The 17,254-nt window shown below is 46.7% G+C and overlaps 2 protein-coding genes across 3 annotated transcripts; both read right to left on the bottom strand.

Moving 5' to 3' along the window:
- Nucleotides 1–190: 190 nt before the first annotated feature.
- Nucleotides 191–2,875, bottom strand: Mcemp1 (mast cell expressed membrane protein 1). Its single transcript, XM_021171052.2, has 7 exons — nucleotides 2,797–2,875; nucleotides 2,492–2,581; nucleotides 1,472–1,603; nucleotides 1,285–1,335; nucleotides 1,038–1,193; nucleotides 351–404; nucleotides 191–264 (listed from the first exon to the last, which is right to left on the bottom strand). Exons 1-7 carry the CDS (start codon nucleotides 2,849–2,851, stop codon nucleotides 251–253), a joined length of 552 nt encoding a protein of 183 aa, XP_021026711.1. The 5' UTR covers nucleotides 2,852–2,875; the 3' UTR covers nucleotides 191–250.
- Nucleotides 2,876–8,806: 5,931 nt separating this feature from the next.
- Nucleotides 8,807–12,604, bottom strand: Retn (resistin). 2 transcript variants are annotated; one of them, XM_021170969.3, is made up of 5 exons: nucleotides 12,516–12,604; nucleotides 12,214–12,353; nucleotides 11,382–11,459; nucleotides 10,983–11,124; nucleotides 8,807–8,889 (listed from the first exon to the last, which is right to left on the bottom strand). In XM_021170969.3, exons 2-4 carry the CDS (start codon nucleotides 12,341–12,343, stop codon nucleotides 10,988–10,990), a joined length of 345 nt encoding a protein of 114 aa, XP_021026628.1. In that variant the 5' UTR covers nucleotides 12,344–12,353; nucleotides 12,516–12,604; the 3' UTR covers nucleotides 8,807–8,889; nucleotides 10,983–10,987. The 2 variants fall into 2 exon arrangements, with proteins under 2 accessions (XP_021026628.1, XP_085700503.1); XM_085844377.1 differs by having other exon boundaries at nucleotides 12,214–12,278; nucleotides 12,516–12,596.
- Between the last annotated feature and the right edge of the window lie 4,650 nt (nucleotides 12,605–17,254).

Consider the following 17,254-nt stretch of genomic DNA (forward strand, 5'->3'; position numbering starts at 1 on the left):
CCCATAAAGAGTAACACCTGCTGTGAATGCCATGTTCTCTTTCCACCATAAACCCTTCTCCTTGAATACATGAAACCCCAAATGCTCATTTGCATACACACCTCTTCAACACTCATTCCCCCGGGCGGAGAATCTTTTTTATACGAGGATGCACGGCAGGTTCACACTCAAGCTCGGTACCCACCCCCATCTGCCATCTTCACTAGCAGGTGCAATTCGGAGTCCTCACAGGTACTGCTGTGGCGTCCTCTTATGTACTGGGCTCTGTAAGAGAGGAGAGACCTGAGGTCAGGCAGACCAGCACTAGGTCTGGGGCTCCACCGCAGTCGACCTCCCCGGCCCTGACTTACGAGGCTGTGCCTTCTTCTCTAGCGCCTCAAGAGTTTTCTTGATTTGGGTTATGTCTGGGGGGAGGAGAGGAAACAGGTAAATCTGGAATGGGGCTGCAAACAAAGCCTGACATCGTTAGCAGTTTCCAGTTTGAGTGAAGCAGATCCCTGTAGTGGAGGTTCACCGTAATGGTGTGGTGTGATGTGTGTGTGTGTGCAGTATACATGTGTTTATATTCATACATGTGTACACTTGTTTGTGCACATATGTGAGGAGAGCAGCGGTTGACATCAGTCAGTTGTGTTTCTTTGGAGATGTCTACCTTATTTTTAAAAACAGGACCTCTCACTGAACCTGGGGGTTCACCCATTTGATTAGACTGGGTGACCAGTAAACCACATATATCAGCCTATCTCTACCACCACAGCTCTAACCTGATGGCTGCGGTTACAGAACTGTGACACCATGCCCAGCTTTTATGTGAGTCCTGGGGATACAAACTCAGGTCCCCATGTTGTGCTTTCCTGAGTCACCTCCACAACGCCACTAGTGCTTAAGCACCCCCTCCTCTAGCTCAGAGGAAATATCTCTTGTTGACTTCCAAATCCAGAGACCAGGGCCCTGTTTACTCCCTGAGTAACTAGTACCCTATTTGTTCTGAACATCCAAACACATTCATCCAAAGAGAACAGGTGTGCGAGGAGCACCTGCCGGCACAGTCTTCAGCCTGTCGTTTCCAGTCTGGATGCTGCTCATGGCTGTGCCAAGGGTCTTCTTGACCTCCTTGATGTCCCTCTGGGCAGCTTCCCAAATCTTCGTTTGCTGACTCTGGAGCTCCCGGATATTCCACACGGTGTCTGAAACTAAGGGCATGGAGTTTGAGGTGTTAAGATGGCCATTCTTCTCCTGTTTCCACCAGCACCATCATGGGCCTCCCCTGAGCCTCTCACTCACCATTCGAAAGCTCTGCTTTCAAGGTCCACAGCTCCTTGGATGTCTCAGAATCTGTTTAGGAGAGAGTAGGAAAGCTTTAAGGCCCCGTCTCCATCTTAACCTCCTTGGAAGTGGAGTTGAGGGGAGGGAGAGGAACTGGTGGTAATTCCGCAATCCCGTCCCTGGCCCGTCTTCCAAAATCACTTACTTTTCACCAAGACCAAAGCAGAGAGGACGATGCAGGATAAAAAGACGAGAGCGAGGAGAACATACAACATCATAATGGTTCTGTACAACCAAGGTGGGGACTGGGCTGTGTCCAGGGATGTCTTGAACTTGGCTGGGACAGAGACATAGGACGTGTGAGCCCCAGAGCCAAACCCCACCAACTTGTTTTGTATTCCTTACATAGTGACCATCACATCCCTCTCAATAAATTATGCACAGCCAACAGCACTGCCAGAAGCATTTTAGAAACCCAGCCTCTTTCACCTCAGCTACAAAGCTACCCTCACCTTAATACCATCACTCGTGGGAGAGGGGGGCACAGACAGACAGGGAGACATGAGCATGGGGTATCCTCCTTTGTCGTGCCACCTATTTCCTTGAGGCACGGACTCTTCCTGTTTATTCCCAGGTGGGGAAACACAATCTAGGGAGTTATAATAAATCAGTCACGAAGGACAAAAATCAGCTTTATGATTAAGCGGTACAGGTATTTGTGAGCCACTGGAAGGAAGAAAAACAGCATGCCCCAGTGACCTCCTTGTGTCCAGCCCCTCGGTGCTGGGGTTACAGGCATGCCACGGGACACCTGGTTTGTTCTGTGGATACTGGAATCTGCGCTATAGTCCTCACACTTGTGAAGCACCACTTAACCACCGAGTCACACACCTCTCCAGCCTCACAAGTTAGTTAGTTAGTTGGCTAGTTAGGGTTTCTAGTACTCCAGACTAGCTTCTAACTCTCTCTGTAGCCAAAGATGACTTTGGCTTCTGCTCCCAGATTTGGGGATAATAGGTGTGCACGCCCAGTTTATACAGAACTGGGGATTGAACCCAAGGCTTTGAACATGCTGGGCAAAGCTCTCTACCAACTGAGCCACAACCACAGCTGCATCACCATCTTTAATGCCACCATCGCCACCACCTCAGTCCCCAGCACTCCCTCCCCCCTCCACATATGCCTTAAGGTTGGAGTGGGGGTGGGCAAGGGAGTGTCCGCTCACCTTGTTTTGTGGGTGTTGATTGGCTGAGTTTGAGCTGGTCCTTGTTTCTGAAGGCCAAGGTTATATTCTCGTAGTCAGGATTTTGGGCACCTGTGTGTGATTTGGTGGTGAGAGGAGCCGCTGAGACTCATCTAGATATGTGGGGAGTCGGTAGGGGAACTCAATCGGGCAGGAAGGACAAAAATCAGCTCTGTGCAGTGCAGGCATTTATGGGGCCCCTAGAAGGAAGGAGCTCTTCCATCCCTGACTGCTCCCACCTTCAGCCACACTTCTTCCTTTCCCCTTCCCACCCCTAGGATCCTGACCTTCATCGTGACCTGGCTTCCTCCGGTTCTTATCCTGGGAGGCTGATGCATGCATTCTGCTTGGTTGATTCACGTAGATTACCACAGCCTTGGGCGCTGGACCTCCCAAGTGTCCACACATCCCCACCTACCGGAAGATGTCGAGACAGATGGGGAAATCTCATTTTGGAGGGGAGGGAAGCAGGGTTTGCCTCCTGCTTTCAGGGATCCACACCAGATCTCTTGCCCTGGAGGCATCTTCAGCTACCATATCAAAAGAGTCTTTAAAGGGACAGAAGTTTCATGGATGGTCAAGAAGCAACCCTAGATGTGATGACAGAAGAGAAATTTTTTTGTATATGGAAAAGTCTTTAATTCATGTTTCAAGAACACAAAACAACATTCATGCCATTAATTCAGCTTTAAAAATACCTTTCCACAATATTTCTTGTAGCTTGGACGATGATATATTTTATATACACTGTGTTCATTCTTGACACAGATGCTCTCTTAGTGCGTTCTATTTTATTTTTATTTTTAGTAGATATTTTTTATTTACATTTGAAATGTTATCACCCCCTTTCCTGGCTTCCCTTCCGAAAACCCCCTATCCCCTCCCTACTCCCCCTGCTCACCAACCCACCCACTCCCACTTCCTGGTCCTGGCATTCCCCTACACTGGGGCAACACAGAAGTGAAATTTTTGAGGAAGCGAGACTGTCTGGGTGAAAGACACACAGACGGAACAGACAGGTGGAATGTGCTTGATTCATCTCCCTGACTTTTTTATATGGGGTGGGAGGCAGAGGATGGCCTCAGCTGTCACTCCCAGGTAATGTCCACATTGTTTTTTTAAGGCAGCAACTTTCACTAGCCTGGAACTCACCAAATATGCTAGACTGGCTGGCCAGCAAGCACTAATGACCCACCTCCTTCTACCTCCCCAGCTGGGGTTACAACTGCACCCCACATTCTCAGCTTTTCTGTTTTCTATCTCTACAAAAAAAAAAGGAGAGAGGGGAGAGAGAGAGAGAGAGAGAGAGAGAGAGAGAGAGAGTGAGAGAGAGAGAGCAAGGAAAGAAAGAATGCTGTGTGAACTCAAGAGTCTGCCTTTTAGAACAATAGCTGGGTTTTCCAGCCCCCAACACCTTCCCTTCCCTCTCGGGCCTCATTGCACAGTTCAACCAACCAACTTCTACTTTTTGTAAGTCCCTCATGTTAACTGATTGCATCACTGGAGCTAAGGAACTCTCTGAGGCACCACAGAGAGCAAAGCGGATGTTAGGCAAGGATGGAAACCACTCTGACCCCACACCTATACCCAGTACTGATGTCAGACCCATATCCTTAACGCTTACCCTGGTGGAGTCCTCAAAGTCTTCTCTCCTCCAGAGAGACACGCCAGAAAAGAAAGGCATTTACTCCATCTGTCTGCCCCCCTACCTGGCTCACACACATACATGCACACTCAAACCTCCACATGCCTTCAGTCTCAACTCAGCTCATTGATGCAGGCCACATGTTCACTTACACTCTTTTGTAAATACAATGCCCAAATGAATATGCATGTATACCTGCATATTTAGTATATCTATACTCTTAGATTTTTTAAAAAAGACTATTTATTCAAAGAACTACTGGAGTAGTCCCTGATCTCAATTACCAAATTGTATTACAGAGTTATGGTAATAAAAACAGTGTGGTATTGGCACAAAACAACCACATTGACCAATAAAGGTGAATGAAGACCCAGACAGAAATCCACATATCTACGGACACCAGATTTTTGACAAAGAAGCCAAAACTGCACTGTGGGGAAAAGATAGCTTCTTCAACAAGTAATAATGGTTATACTTGATGATATGATACTGCATACATACTTGCATGTAGGAGAATACAAATTTATTACTTATTGTAGCAGGAATAGCAGGGCCACCTCTATGTAGACACTGGGGGCCATGCAGCCACAAAAGCATCTCCTGCAGGAGGACCTAATTGAGGACTGCCTGAGAGAGCAAGGGTTGCTAGTGCAGACAAGGCCAGCCAATCAGGAACTGCTGTTTAGAAGAGATGCTTTCTTGGGACCAATGGGGGTGCAGGTGGAGGGTATTAAAGGAGCTTGCAGCAGCGTCCAGCATTTCTCACTTGCTTATGGAGTCTGTGTCATTGACTCTGCACCTCTTCATCTCCAACTGCTCAAGGGCAGGTAGGGTTGGACGGAGAGCTGTCCAGGGCACAGGCAACAACTTACCACCCTGCATAACACCAAACTCCAAATGTATCAAGAGCCTCAACAGAATGCTAGGTACACTGACTCTGATAGAAAAAGAAAGTAGGGGTTAGCCTTGAACTGTTGGCACAGGAAAAGACTTTCTGAACAGGATACAAATAGCACAGGCATTAGGATCAACAATTAATAAATGGGACTTCATGAAACTGAAAGGCTTCTATAAGGCAAAAGAACATAAGTATTTAGACAAAGAGGCACCCTATGGAATGGGGAAGGATCTGTACCAAGTACAACACCCAGTAAAGAGCTAATACCCAAAATATATAAAGAATGTGAAAAACTGAACATCAAGAAAATGAATAACCCAACTTGAAATAGGATTCAGATCTGAAACAATGACAGCTGGAAAGGAAACACTCATTTGTTGCTGGTGAGACAACAAAATTGTAAAACCAAAATATGGAAATTGGTGTGGCAGTTCCTCAGCAAACCAGGAATAGATCTACTTTAGGTTCCAGCTATACCACACTTGGGCATATTCCCCAAGGACTCTGCATCCTACTACAGATGCAGTTACTTGTCTACATTCATTGCTCTATACTTGTAATAGTCAGAAATTGGAAACAGCATAGATGCCAATCAACAGATAAATAATAAAAATCCGGTGCATTTACACTATTCGGCCATTTAAAAGGTGAACCATGAAATTCAGAGATAAATGAATGGACCTAGAAAAAAAGTCCTCCTCAGTGAGATAACCCAGACCCAAAAAGACAAATGTGATATGCATTCTCTTCTATATGTATGCCAGCTTGTAAGCCTTCAGCATGCACGATACAGTCTGTAAACCTACAGACAGACCTAGGTGTAAAGTAAGGGACTGGGAGCGGGGGAGTGGATTCCCCAAGGAAGGGGAGCATTAAATAGGATCATGAAGGGAAGAGAAGGGAGAAACAGCTAACACTAAGTGCCATTTGAAGGGTCACACAAACCAACTCCTGCTGAAGCTTCCTAAAATAAATACATATATGAGATAAATATAAATGGAGTCACAAAATAATGGAGAGACAATGCTCCAATTAGACATCTCTCACCACCAAGTTAAACCTCCACTACCAGAAATGGATTACGTCTACTTGAATGGTTGAACGAAGGGCCCCCATGGAAATCCCCAAACAGCTCAGGCCAAGGCTTATTGATGGCTTGCCACAAACTGATAGTAAGGCTCTATTGAAGACAATACACGCAACTCATTGAACATGGAGAAGCTGAGCTGATGGCTAACCAGAACCTTCACCCCTGCTGCCTAGTGTTCACGGCGCTGGAAGGTACTCTGCATGCTACCTAAGGAGAAGGGTAATCACCAACCCAGCCACAAGCTCTGACTCACATCACAGAAGTAACCAGATACTGTCTAATTGGACTCGAGGCCCACTCCGAGAGATGAAACCCGTGCCCGACACTACTACACTGACCAAGAGATTATTAAAGATTAGCCATGAGATTACCCATGGCCCCAGAGGGAAACCAAATACTATTGTCATGCTAAAGAAAGATAGCAGACATTTGTCTCCTGACAACATTCTGCAATACCCAGAGATCCTCATGTCTTGCTCTGTCATCATCAGAGAAGCTCCTTCTTGCAGCAGATGGGAGCTAACAAAGAGCCCAAAACCGGACAGTGTGTGGAGAGTGATAGATTTTAGAACACTCGGTCCTAAATGGAATGTGTTCATCAAACCCTCCCCATCAGGATCCAGGAAGCTACACAGAAGAGAAGAGATCATAAGAACTAGGGATGGCACCAAGGAGACTGTCTTCCAAGCAAAACAAGACTCACACACACATGAACTCGCAGAGACTGTAGCAGCAGCACAGGACCTGTGCAGGTTCGAGCCAGATGGAGTCCCAACACAGAGACGGGGAAGTGGACATGGGCAGCCACCCCTAATCACTTGACAACAACGGCTTGCAAAGGAGTCTCATAGGCTTTATGAACCACACTTAGTAGAGTTTTTGTTTCATAATTTTTAAATTTTATTTTACTGGCCTTTTGCTTGTACATTATGGTTCCCAATTTTGTGGGTTTTTTATGGGTTTGGGGTTTTTTTGAAGTTTTGGGGTTTTGAGTTGATTTGGTTGTGTGAGTGTGTGTGTGTGTGTGTGTGTGTGTGTGTGTGTGTGTGTGTGTTGTACTTTTTATTTTTAAATTATTATGCCGGTTTTGGGGGGGGAGGTTGGTGGGGTATTTTTTTGTGTTCAATTTTTTGTTTTTTTGTTTTTGTTTTTGTTTGTTTCTTGTCTGCCTGTTTGTTTGAGAAAGAAGGGTGGTGTTCATGGGTGGGAAGATGGGAGGAGATAGGAAGGGAAAGCCCTGATCAGAATATACTATATGAAAATAACTTTCCACCCTGGTGTGTCAGGAAGTACTAGGACAACACCACAACCCTGAGCCCAGCCCTGGACAGGCACAGTTGCACCAGGAAGTGAGTAAGTAAGTGGTAGACGCTAACAAGCGTGCAGTGAGGAAATGAAAGATGAAGAAAAGCGGTTTGTGCGCTATGGAGAGAATCAGAAATGGATACACAAAGGTGCTTGCTGTTCTTGCTCCATGGGAAATGGTGAATTGCATTGCTCATCACGACAGCCAGTAACAGACTCAAGTGCCAATGGGCATATGTCTTCTTCCTTCGAGAAAGCCGTCCACTGTGTGAGTCTCAGTGTCTGTCAGAGCTGCACTCTAGCCCAGGAAGAAGAGCAGGATGAGACCCACAACTGACTGGACATTCCCGCTGTGTTCAGTTCTCATCATTGGCTTATCTGCTACTCTCTCTAATTGGCTGTGGTGAAGGTTCAACCATGAGACTGGTGGAGGACTCTAGGTTGAATTTAGGTTTATTGTGGTGTGTTAAACTCTGGCCAGAGATTTATTTCCTTTGAAATCTTCGGGCTGGACAGACATTTGAAGACACCCAGAGACAAACAAAACCAAAAACTATAATAGACTGGACCTAGGCCTCCCCACACATATATATCAGATGTGCAGCTTGGTCTTCATGTGGGTCCCAAACAACTGGAGTAGGAGCTATCCCAAAAGCTGTTGCTTGTACGTGAGATGTAGTCTTCTAGCTGAGCTGCCTGGTCTGCTGGCCTCAGTGGGAGAGGAAGTGCCTAGCCCCACAGAGACTTGAAGTAACAGGGTAGGGATATACCTAGGGGGCCCCACCCACTTAGAGGAGAAGGAGGAGATGGGGGAATGATTGTGGAATGGGGCGACCAGAAGGGTGGCAGTGAGCAGGATGTAAAGTGAATAAATAAAAAATTAAAGAGAACAACTTTCAATATCAAAGACAATTTAAAATATTCCATTTGTTCTTAATTCATTGTAACTATGTAGCCACACTGGCTAGGTAGACCAGGATGACCTTTTTTTTTTAAATTATTATTATTTATTTTTTGTATATGAGTACACTGTAGCTATCTTCAGACACACCAGAAGAGGGCATCGGATGGTTGTGAGCCACCACGTGGTTGCTGGAAATTGAACTCAGGACCTCAGGAAGAGCAGTCAGTACTCTTAACCGCTGAGCCATCTCTCCAGCCCAACATAGATTACTGATGGCTTGGGATTGAACCTTTAGAAGGGCAGTCAGTGCTGCTAACCACTGAGTCATCCCCCAAGCCAGGATGGCCATAAACTAACAATCTGTCTCTACTTCCCAAGTACTGGAATTAAAAGTATGAGACCACCACATCAAGCCTGTTTTATTTTTAACTATGCGTGCTTGTGTCCCACACACACGTGCCTGTAGAGACTGGAGAACATCAGACATCTCTGGAGCTACAGGAACGGGTGGCTGTGCTGGAAACCACGCTCACTTCCCCTGAAAAAGCAATACAAGCTCTTAACCATTGACCCATCTTTCCTTAGGCCCCAATTTTTTTTACATTTAAATTTATTTATTTATTGTTTGTTTGTTTGTTTGTTTTTCGAGACAGGGTTTCTCTGTATAGCCCTGGCTGTCCTGGAACTCACTTTGTAGACCAGGCTGGCCTCGAACTCAGAAATCCACCTGCCTCTGCCTCCCGAGTGCTGGGATTAAAGGCGTGTGCCTCTACACCCAGCTTATATTGTATTCTTTTTGATTATGTGAAGGAATGTTTGTATCTAAGTGTGGGTATTTGTGCATAAGTACAGGTGCATATACAGGTCAGAGGTGTCAAATCTCCTGTAGCCAAAGATACAGATGGTCTTGAGCCACTCTGTACTGGCTGGTTTTGCGACGCACTGACACAAGCTAGAGTCATCAGAGGAAGTGCCTCAATTGAGGAAATACCTTCATGAGATCCACTACAAGGCATTTTCTCAGTTACTGATCAGTGGCAGAGAACCCAGCTCATTGTGTCTAGTACAATCTCTGGGCTGGTGGTCCTGGGCTCTATAGGAAGGCAGGCTGAGCAAAGCAGGGGGCACAAGTCAGTGAGCAGCATCCCTCCATGGCTTCTGCATCAGCTCTGCCTACAGGTTCTTGCCCTGTGTGAGTTTGTGTCTTGACTTCCTACAATGATGAACAGCAGTATGGAAGTGTAAGCTAAATAAACCCTTTCCTCTCCAACTTGTTTTTTGGTCATAGTAACCCTAACTAAGACACACCTCATTTGAGTGCTGGGAAATGAACTCAGTCCTCTGGAAGAATAGCAAGTGCTCTTAACTTCTGAGCCATCTCTGCAGGCGCCATTGCTGGTTTGCATACGTGTGCATGTGTGAGTGTGTGTGTGTATGTGTGTATGTGTGTGTGTGTGTGTGTGGTGTTATAAGTGTGTATGGGCACATGAGTTAAAGATGACTGTCAGCTGTCCAAACTAGGTACTGGAAAACTGGGTTGGGTCCCTTGCAGGAGCAGCAAGTGTTCTTAATTCTCTGAATTCTCTCCAACTCCCACTTTCTCCTTTTTATTCAGTCAGGGTCCTCCCACTTGAATTAACCCAATTAACCAACTCCCTTCCAGGCATGCCCAGATACGTGTCTTCTAGGTAATTCTAGATCTGTTAACCATTGCAGTTACTAATTTGATTCCTTCCTTCCTCCCTCCCTCCCTCCCTCTCTCTCTCTCTCTCTCTCTCTCTCTCTCTCATTCTTTCTTTCTCTCTTTTTTTTGGATTTTTTTCTCTGTAGACCAGGCTGGCCTTGAACACAGAGATCCACCTGTCTCTGCCTTGCAAGTGCTGTGATTAAAGGCATGTGCCACCATGCCAGGCTCAACAGATACTTTTATTGCTTCATTCATTCATTCTTTATCATTCACTGTGTGTGCACACATGGTACTCAAGTGCCTCAGTGCCCATGTGGAAATGAGAAGACAACCTGGACTCTCTCCTTCCACCATGTAGGTTCTAGGAATCAAGCCCTGATCATCAGCCTTGGCAGCAGCATCTTTACCCACTGAATCATCTCACCAGCCCTCATTCTATAGACAGTTACTACACCCAGGCTATACCTTATTCTAAGCTTAAGATACAAGGAAAACGATATCCTCTGCCCCGGGTGGTGTAAATGCCCTGGGTGCCTCTGGTTGAAAATAGGTATTCGACATCATATCCATAGAGATGAAAAGTTAACTTGAGAGCTATGGAACCTCAGTCCTGCCAAGGTCCAGTCTCCTCTGTGATGGTGACTATCATTTGAGGCCAGCCTGGACTATGTGAGACTCTCAAAGAGGAAGGGGAAGGGGAAGAGAAGGAAAAAGGAGTGATAGACAAGTAGTAAAATTCACAACAGTATGCAACAATTCCCACACAATTCCCACACACACCCTTCTCCACTAAAGAAGTCACACAAGGGCCGTGCCCACTTTGCCATCCATCTTCATCATCACCATCATCTCATTCTCATTTCCAGACCCTTGGCTTAGACCTGGCCCCTGCCTCCTCCCCGTCCCTGTCAACACGAGGAGGACAAGCTCAGTTCTCAACTGACCTACATCAGGAACCGAACTGCAGCTTACAGCAGCGGGCTGCTGTCCAGTCTATCCTTGCACACTGGCAGTGACACACTTTTTCCTCACGAATGTCCCATGAGCCACAGGCAGAGCCACAGGAGCAGCTCAAGACTGCTGTGCCTGCAAGGAAAGAAGTCCTCAAAAAGCTGGAAGACTGTGGCGGTGGGAGGCAGAGATGGGGGAGGGGGCTAGAGGCTGTTGCCGCGGAAACAGTGCAAGATGACACAGCAGGAGTCTAAAGGACCTGGAGTGTGGGCTGGGAGATGAGAAGACTGGAAGTCTGGGAGGGAGTCCAGACATGTTGAGGACCCAGACAAGGCAGGCAGAGGAGTTTCTGAGAACTTCCAGAAAGTCTGAACAACAGAGTTTGCACTCACCTTCTGGGCAGGAGGCCAACTTCCCTCTGGAGGAGACTGTCCAGCAATTTAAGCCAATGTTCTTTATTGCATTGGGACCTGCAGAAGGGAAGATTGAATCCAACTGCATCTTTGCAGGGGGAGATCTTTGGGTTTGACACTGACAGTGAGCTCAAATTCTTCTCAGCAGAGTGAGAAGATGATTTGATAGCTAAAGAGTTTGACTCACAAGTGGGGGGGATCAGAGCCAAGATCCCCAGAACCCATTTAGAAGCTAGGCATGCATGGTGTAGGGGCACCCATAATCCCAGCATCCAGGAGGCAGACAGACATGGAATCCCCAGAACAAGATGGCTAACTAGACTACCACAAACCCACACGCCCTGGGTTCAGCTGAGAGATTCTGATTCAACAAAGCAGAGGTGGGGTGATAACACTACATCAACTTTAATTCTCCATATGCCTATGCACACACAAGCTCCTTCACATATGTGCACCACATATATAAACACATACACAGACATGTACAGCACATGTTCATGGTAAAATATTTTGCTCACACCTGTACTCCAAACACCCAGGAGGCTGAGGCAAGAGGATCAGGCACTGGGGGCTCGGCTCACTCTATGGACCACAGAGTGGGGCCTTTTGGAGTGAGGGGAGGTTTGGGGTGATGGTTGGAAGAAGCTAAGTTGTGGGGTGAACCATGATCAAGGTAGGGCAGGATGAATTTGGGTTGGAACTTATAGACAGGGTGAGGCTGAGGCTGAGGGTAGCCTTGCAGCTAGGTGGGTCTGTTCCCCATCAGGGATGAGATAAGTCTGTAAGGCCCTCAGCAAGGTTGAATCCTCACACAGCGAGCTGAAGTCTTGTTTGATCTTCTTGTCGATGGCTTCATCGATGGGACACAGTGGCATGCTGGAGCCCAGCAGTTCAGGGACAAGGAAGAAAAGGAAAAGGAGGGAAAATGAAAGGTTCTTCATCCCGTAGGTACTGCAAGAGACAATCAAGAGCCCCACCTTAGACCAGACCCTCCCCATGCTGGGGGAGTCAGACTGCAATGTCCTTTAGTTCCTGAGGGCACACATGGATGGACATTCAGCAGCTCTGGGGCCGCCACATCGGCACTCTGACTGGGGGATGGCTATCACTTACCGTGGCAGAGGACTTAGCAGGACACAACTCAGTTCTGGGCATTAGCTCCTGTCCCACAGCTCCTTCTTGTTGACTTCTGGATGGGGCCCATCCTGCCTTGAATAATAAGTACCCTGGCCCCTGGCCTTCCATTGCCACATCTGACCCCAAGAGAAGTGAACTCTAGAGGTCCCAGAGGAGGGATTTCCCTCCTGCTCAGCCCTTCCTACATTCGGAGGATTGTCTTCTCAGGAGGTTGTCTGGAGATAACGCCAGGGACCATGGTGGGAGGGGCAAGGCTAGGAGACAGGACTTCACCTGTAGGGCTGGAGATGCAAACTAAGACACGGTCCCTGTGTGACCACAGCTGTCATGTATGTTTCTATGTTTGGCGGGGATATACAGTGTAGGCAAGCTCTACCAGCTAAAATCTAGAGAACTGCTCCCTTGCTGAGCCACACCACCAGACCCTCACTATGGAATTCCAGCCAGGTACCCTACCTCTGAACCATGTCTCCAGCCCCTCAGTGGTATGTTCTTACAGATGGTCTACCACAGAGCTACAGACCCAGCCCCTCCCTGGGGGCGGAGTGGGGGTGGGGGTAAGCAAGAGCTCTACCGCTGAGAAAGGACCCCAACCCCTTCCTGGGAAGTTCCCAGCCATTACCCAAAACATCTAACTGGAGGAGTCTAGGCAAGAGCTCTGCTTTCTGCTTTCTGGTGCAAGGAGCAAGGGGCCTGTCCCTTTGGAAATCCCTCTTTCTCAACAAGTAATTAAAATGATAAATCCTGGGTAGTCATAGCTCCGGCCCACATACAGAATATTTATGTGTGTGAATGACTCAATAGAATCTGCCTTATCTTCTCTGTCTTTAAAAACATTATTTAGTCATTATTGCATGTGTGTGACACGTGTGGGTGTAGGTGCATGCACGCCACAGTGTAATGTGCATACGGAGGCTCTTGAGCTGTTACACTGGCCTCGCTGTCTTTTAACTAGATAGGGCAAAGTTGAGATTAGCAGAGGAAGTTTATAAATTGGACAAATGAAAAGACTTTAATCTTTGTTTAGTTATCTATTTATTCATTGAATCCAAGCTTTTATGTAAGCTATGCAAGTTTGAACTGTGTAGCCAAGAATGACCTTGAACTCCTGACCATCCTGCATTCTGGATGCTGGGGTGGCAGGGACGCACCACTCTGCATGGTTTGCCTACTTCGAGGACTTGAGCACAGGACTTTGTGCCTGCCAGGCACTCTAACTGAACTATGCCTCCCCACCCCAACCCCGTGCAAGATTTGTCTCTTTCCTCTTCAGCATACGTGGATTCAGGTGGTGTGCTCTTCCTCCCACCCGGCTTCTGTGTTCATGCGACTTTAGTGGCCATCGCCAACATAGTACACAGCTGCTTTGGGGGGTCTCCATTCCCAGGCATTGCTGGAGACCTGAGGTGAGAAACTTCCTTTCAAAGGTCAAATGTAAAAGCACCAGGTTTTGTGTCCATGGGGTCTGTCATAGGCTCTCAGTTCTGTCATCAAAATGAGAGGAATGAGGGGTGAGATGTACAAGGGGTGTGTGCATGTCCAGATGTGGTTCAACAGAAGAACTCTTGCTGGCTTACTCTCCCCCCTGACACCCCTCTGTCCTTGATGCCTCATTTGGACAAAAGTGGCTAGGATCACTTGGAAGCTGTTGCTATCTTCCCCAGAAATGAAGCTTCTGACTGGCTGTGTGTTCAATGATATCTTGTTGCCCTGGTGACAAGGTTGCTATGACAGATATTTCTGTCAATCAAAGGAGAATTCTTGATGCTGTCTGGTAATTGGAGTTTCTGTTGAAAAGTGTTGGATTCTCCTGCTGTATGCACATGTAGAGAGTCCATACTGTGTCCACAGGACAAGAGGCACATGTTAACTTACTTAACTGGCTGGAAACATGTCAATTGTCTGCGTTTTGAACTGGCTGAATGCACACAGACAGTAATACATACAAAAGACAAAGAAAAGTTATAGAAATATTATCATAAAAATCATTACCATTTCCCACCTTTGTACTTGGAATGGGGAGTGTTCTATCTCTGAGATATACCCCTAGTCTCTCCTGGCCCCTCTGTGTGTAGCGCATGTGGAATCTAGAGGTTAACATTGTACATCTTCCTTAATCGTTTTTTGAGAAAAAGATTCTCTAGGTAGCCCTGGCTGGCCAGAAACTTGCTATGTACACCAGGATGACCTTGAACTTGGCGTGATCCGCCTGCCTTTGCCTCACATGCCCACGGGTTTTTATGCGGTGGCTGGGGATCTGAATTCAGGCCCTCATGCTTGTTTTGTGGGCTAAGCTATCTTCTCGGTCTCTTTTCCTCCATATACACTTCCACCAGTGTATATGTAAGCTTTTTAAAAAGCTTTACTTATTTTTATTTTATGTACATGAGTGCTTTGCCCTCGTGTATGTGTGTACATCACATGCATAACCACTGATAGTTGTGATCCACCATGTGGGTGCTGGGAATTGAACCCAGGTCCTCTCTAAGAACAGTGAATGCTCTTAACAACTGAGTCATTTCTCCAGTCCACTATAAAAGTTTTTTTTTAATTATAATCAGAGCTAGTGAGGTGGCTTGCTGCACAAGCGTGATCTCATGCCAATCTCCAGAACCCACAGGAAGTGGAAGGAGGGAACCAACTTTACAAAGCTGTCCTCTGACATCTATAGGTCACATGTGCCCACTCTCACACATTATCTGAGTGCATACATGCACATGTGCACGTGTGTATACATGCACAGCAAAGGAATTAAACCAGTTAAAATTAGAACTAGCATATGATCCAGCTATACCACTCTGTATATACCTAGAGGAGTCAGTCAGCCAGCCACGTGCATACATGCACATCCATGTTTACTGCTGCATTGTTCACAGTGGCTAAGGAATGGAACCAGCAGATAAACAGATAAAGAAAGCATGGTATCTATGCACTACGGAATGGTGAATGAAGCCATGGAGAAGAATGAAGAGATGTCACCTGCAGAAAGATGAATGGAACTAGACAGCATCATGTTAGGCAAAGCAAGCAAGACTCAGAAAGCAAGTGTCACGTGTCCTCTCTCACGTGAAGTTCAGATGTAAAATATCTATAAGTCTTGAAAGTAGAAGTACATGTGGAATGGACTGAGGGGAGGGGACAACAAGAGAGGTAATGAAAAAAAGACAACATCACATGTTTTCTCTCCCAGTAGGAGGACGGATACATAAATAACACACACACACACGTCTGCATGGGACCAGTGGGAGAGGGAGGAGGGACAAGGAGGTTAACAGAAGGTAAATATGAGCTACGGATACTGACATATGTGTGTGATAATGTCATAATGAAACCCAGCATTTCTTAAAATTATTTTTATTATTTACATATATGCATGTCTATATCTCTCTGTATGTGTGCTATACTTGTGTCTGTGCCCTAGGAGGTCAGAGGAGGTCAATAAGATTCTCTAGTACTGAGTTAGAGGTGAATGAGCTGTCTTGTGTGGGTGCTGGAAACTCAACTCCATCATCTCCAAGAGCAGCAAGTGCTCTTGACCACTGTGACCACCCTGAAAACTGCTAATTTATTTGCTAATATTAAGAAAAAATACTGATAAAGAAAATCTGAGGTTGGGAATGCAGCTCAGTTGGTAGAGTGCTTGCCTAGTGTGACATGCCTGTCACTTGAGAGGTGGAGGTAGGATGTCCACACTGAGAACATGACCAGTCCACTGGCCGTGGGGGGGGGGGCGGTATTGTAGATACAAGGGAGAGTACAGCCAGAGATATCTAGAAGGATCCAGAGCAGGGAGAGACAGACAGACAGACAGAGCGGAGGGAGAGAGAGAGACTAAACATGTTCGGTAGACCAAGCTGGGCCATTAGAGGAAAGACAGCAGGGGAGAATGAGAGAGAGAGAGAGAGAGAGAGAGAGAGAGAGAGAGAGAGAGAGAGAGAGAGAGAGAGAGAGAGAGAGAGAGAGAGAGAGAGAGAACCAAAATTCAAAAGGATGCATGGCTGAAATGGCAGAGTACTATAGGGATAAAAGGCTAGGAGAAGAGAAGACTATTAGCTGAAGAAGTTTAGGGTAAGGGTGGGGTGAGAAGAGCAGAGAAGATGTAACAGGTGCTTGTGGTACTGAGAGAGTATTCAGGCCAGCGTGCACTTTGGTATGATAATAGACTTCAGAGTCAGCTATTTGTCCTCGGTTTCTTTTGGACCTGACAGTCAGGAACCCAGGCAACATGGGCTGCACAAGACCCTGTGTCAAAACCAGCAGGCAAGAAATGGGACCAGCCTAGATGCTTGTCACCAGATGACTGGATGAAAATGGGTTCGGGGGCTGAGACATGACTCAGTGGATGTGGTACCTGCTCTACAGGCAAGGGGACCACATAAAAGATGGGCAGGTATGATGGCCTACCTGTGATCAAAACATGAGACAGAGAGTTGGGCGTGGTGGCGCACACCTTTAATCCCAGCACTTGGGAGGCAGAGGCAGGCGAATTTCTGAGTTCGAGGACAGCCTGGTCTACAAAGTGAGTTCCAGGACAGCCAGGGCTATACAGAGAAACCCTGTCTCCAAAAACCAAAAAACAACCCCCCCGCAAAAAAAAAAACCCACCAAAAACAAAACAAAGCATGAGACAGAGACAGGGGATCTACCCCTCCCCCAACCTTGTTTCAGGTTCAGTAACAGAGCCTACCTCAGTAAATATAGCAGAAAGCCTATCA

Source organism: Mus caroli, unplaced genomic scaffold, assembly GCF_978045245.1.
Source record: "Mus caroli unplaced genomic scaffold, Mus_caroli_1 scaffold_10, whole genome shotgun sequence".
NCBI classification, from domain to species: Eukaryota; Metazoa; Chordata; class Mammalia; order Rodentia; family Muridae; genus Mus; species Mus caroli.

Coding starts and splice junctions, on each gene's coding strand:
- Mcemp1 (XM_021171052.2), bottom strand. CDS start 2,851: ATGCATGCATCAGCCTCCCAGGATAAGAACCGGAGGAAGCCAGGTCAC. Junction 1,194..1,284: donor GAAAGCAGAGCTTTCGAATG/GTGAGTGAGAGG, acceptor CCATGCCCTTAG/TTTCAGACACCGTGTGGAAT. Junction 405..1,037: donor GCTGAAGACTGTGCCGGCAG/GTGCTCCTCGCA, acceptor TCCTCCCCCCAG/ACATAACCCAAATCAAGAAA.
- Retn (XM_021170969.3), bottom strand. CDS start 12,343: ATGAAGAACCTTTCATTTTCCCTCCTTTTCCTTTTCTTCCTTGTCCCT. Junction 11,460..12,213: donor ACAAGACTTCAGCTCGCTGT/GTGAGGATTCAA, acceptor TCCCTTCTGCAG/GTCCCAATGCAATAAAGAAC. Junction 11,125..11,381: donor GTTGGCCTCCTGCCCAGAAG/GTGAGTGCAAAC, acceptor CTTTCCTTGCAG/GCACAGCAGTCTTGAGCTGC.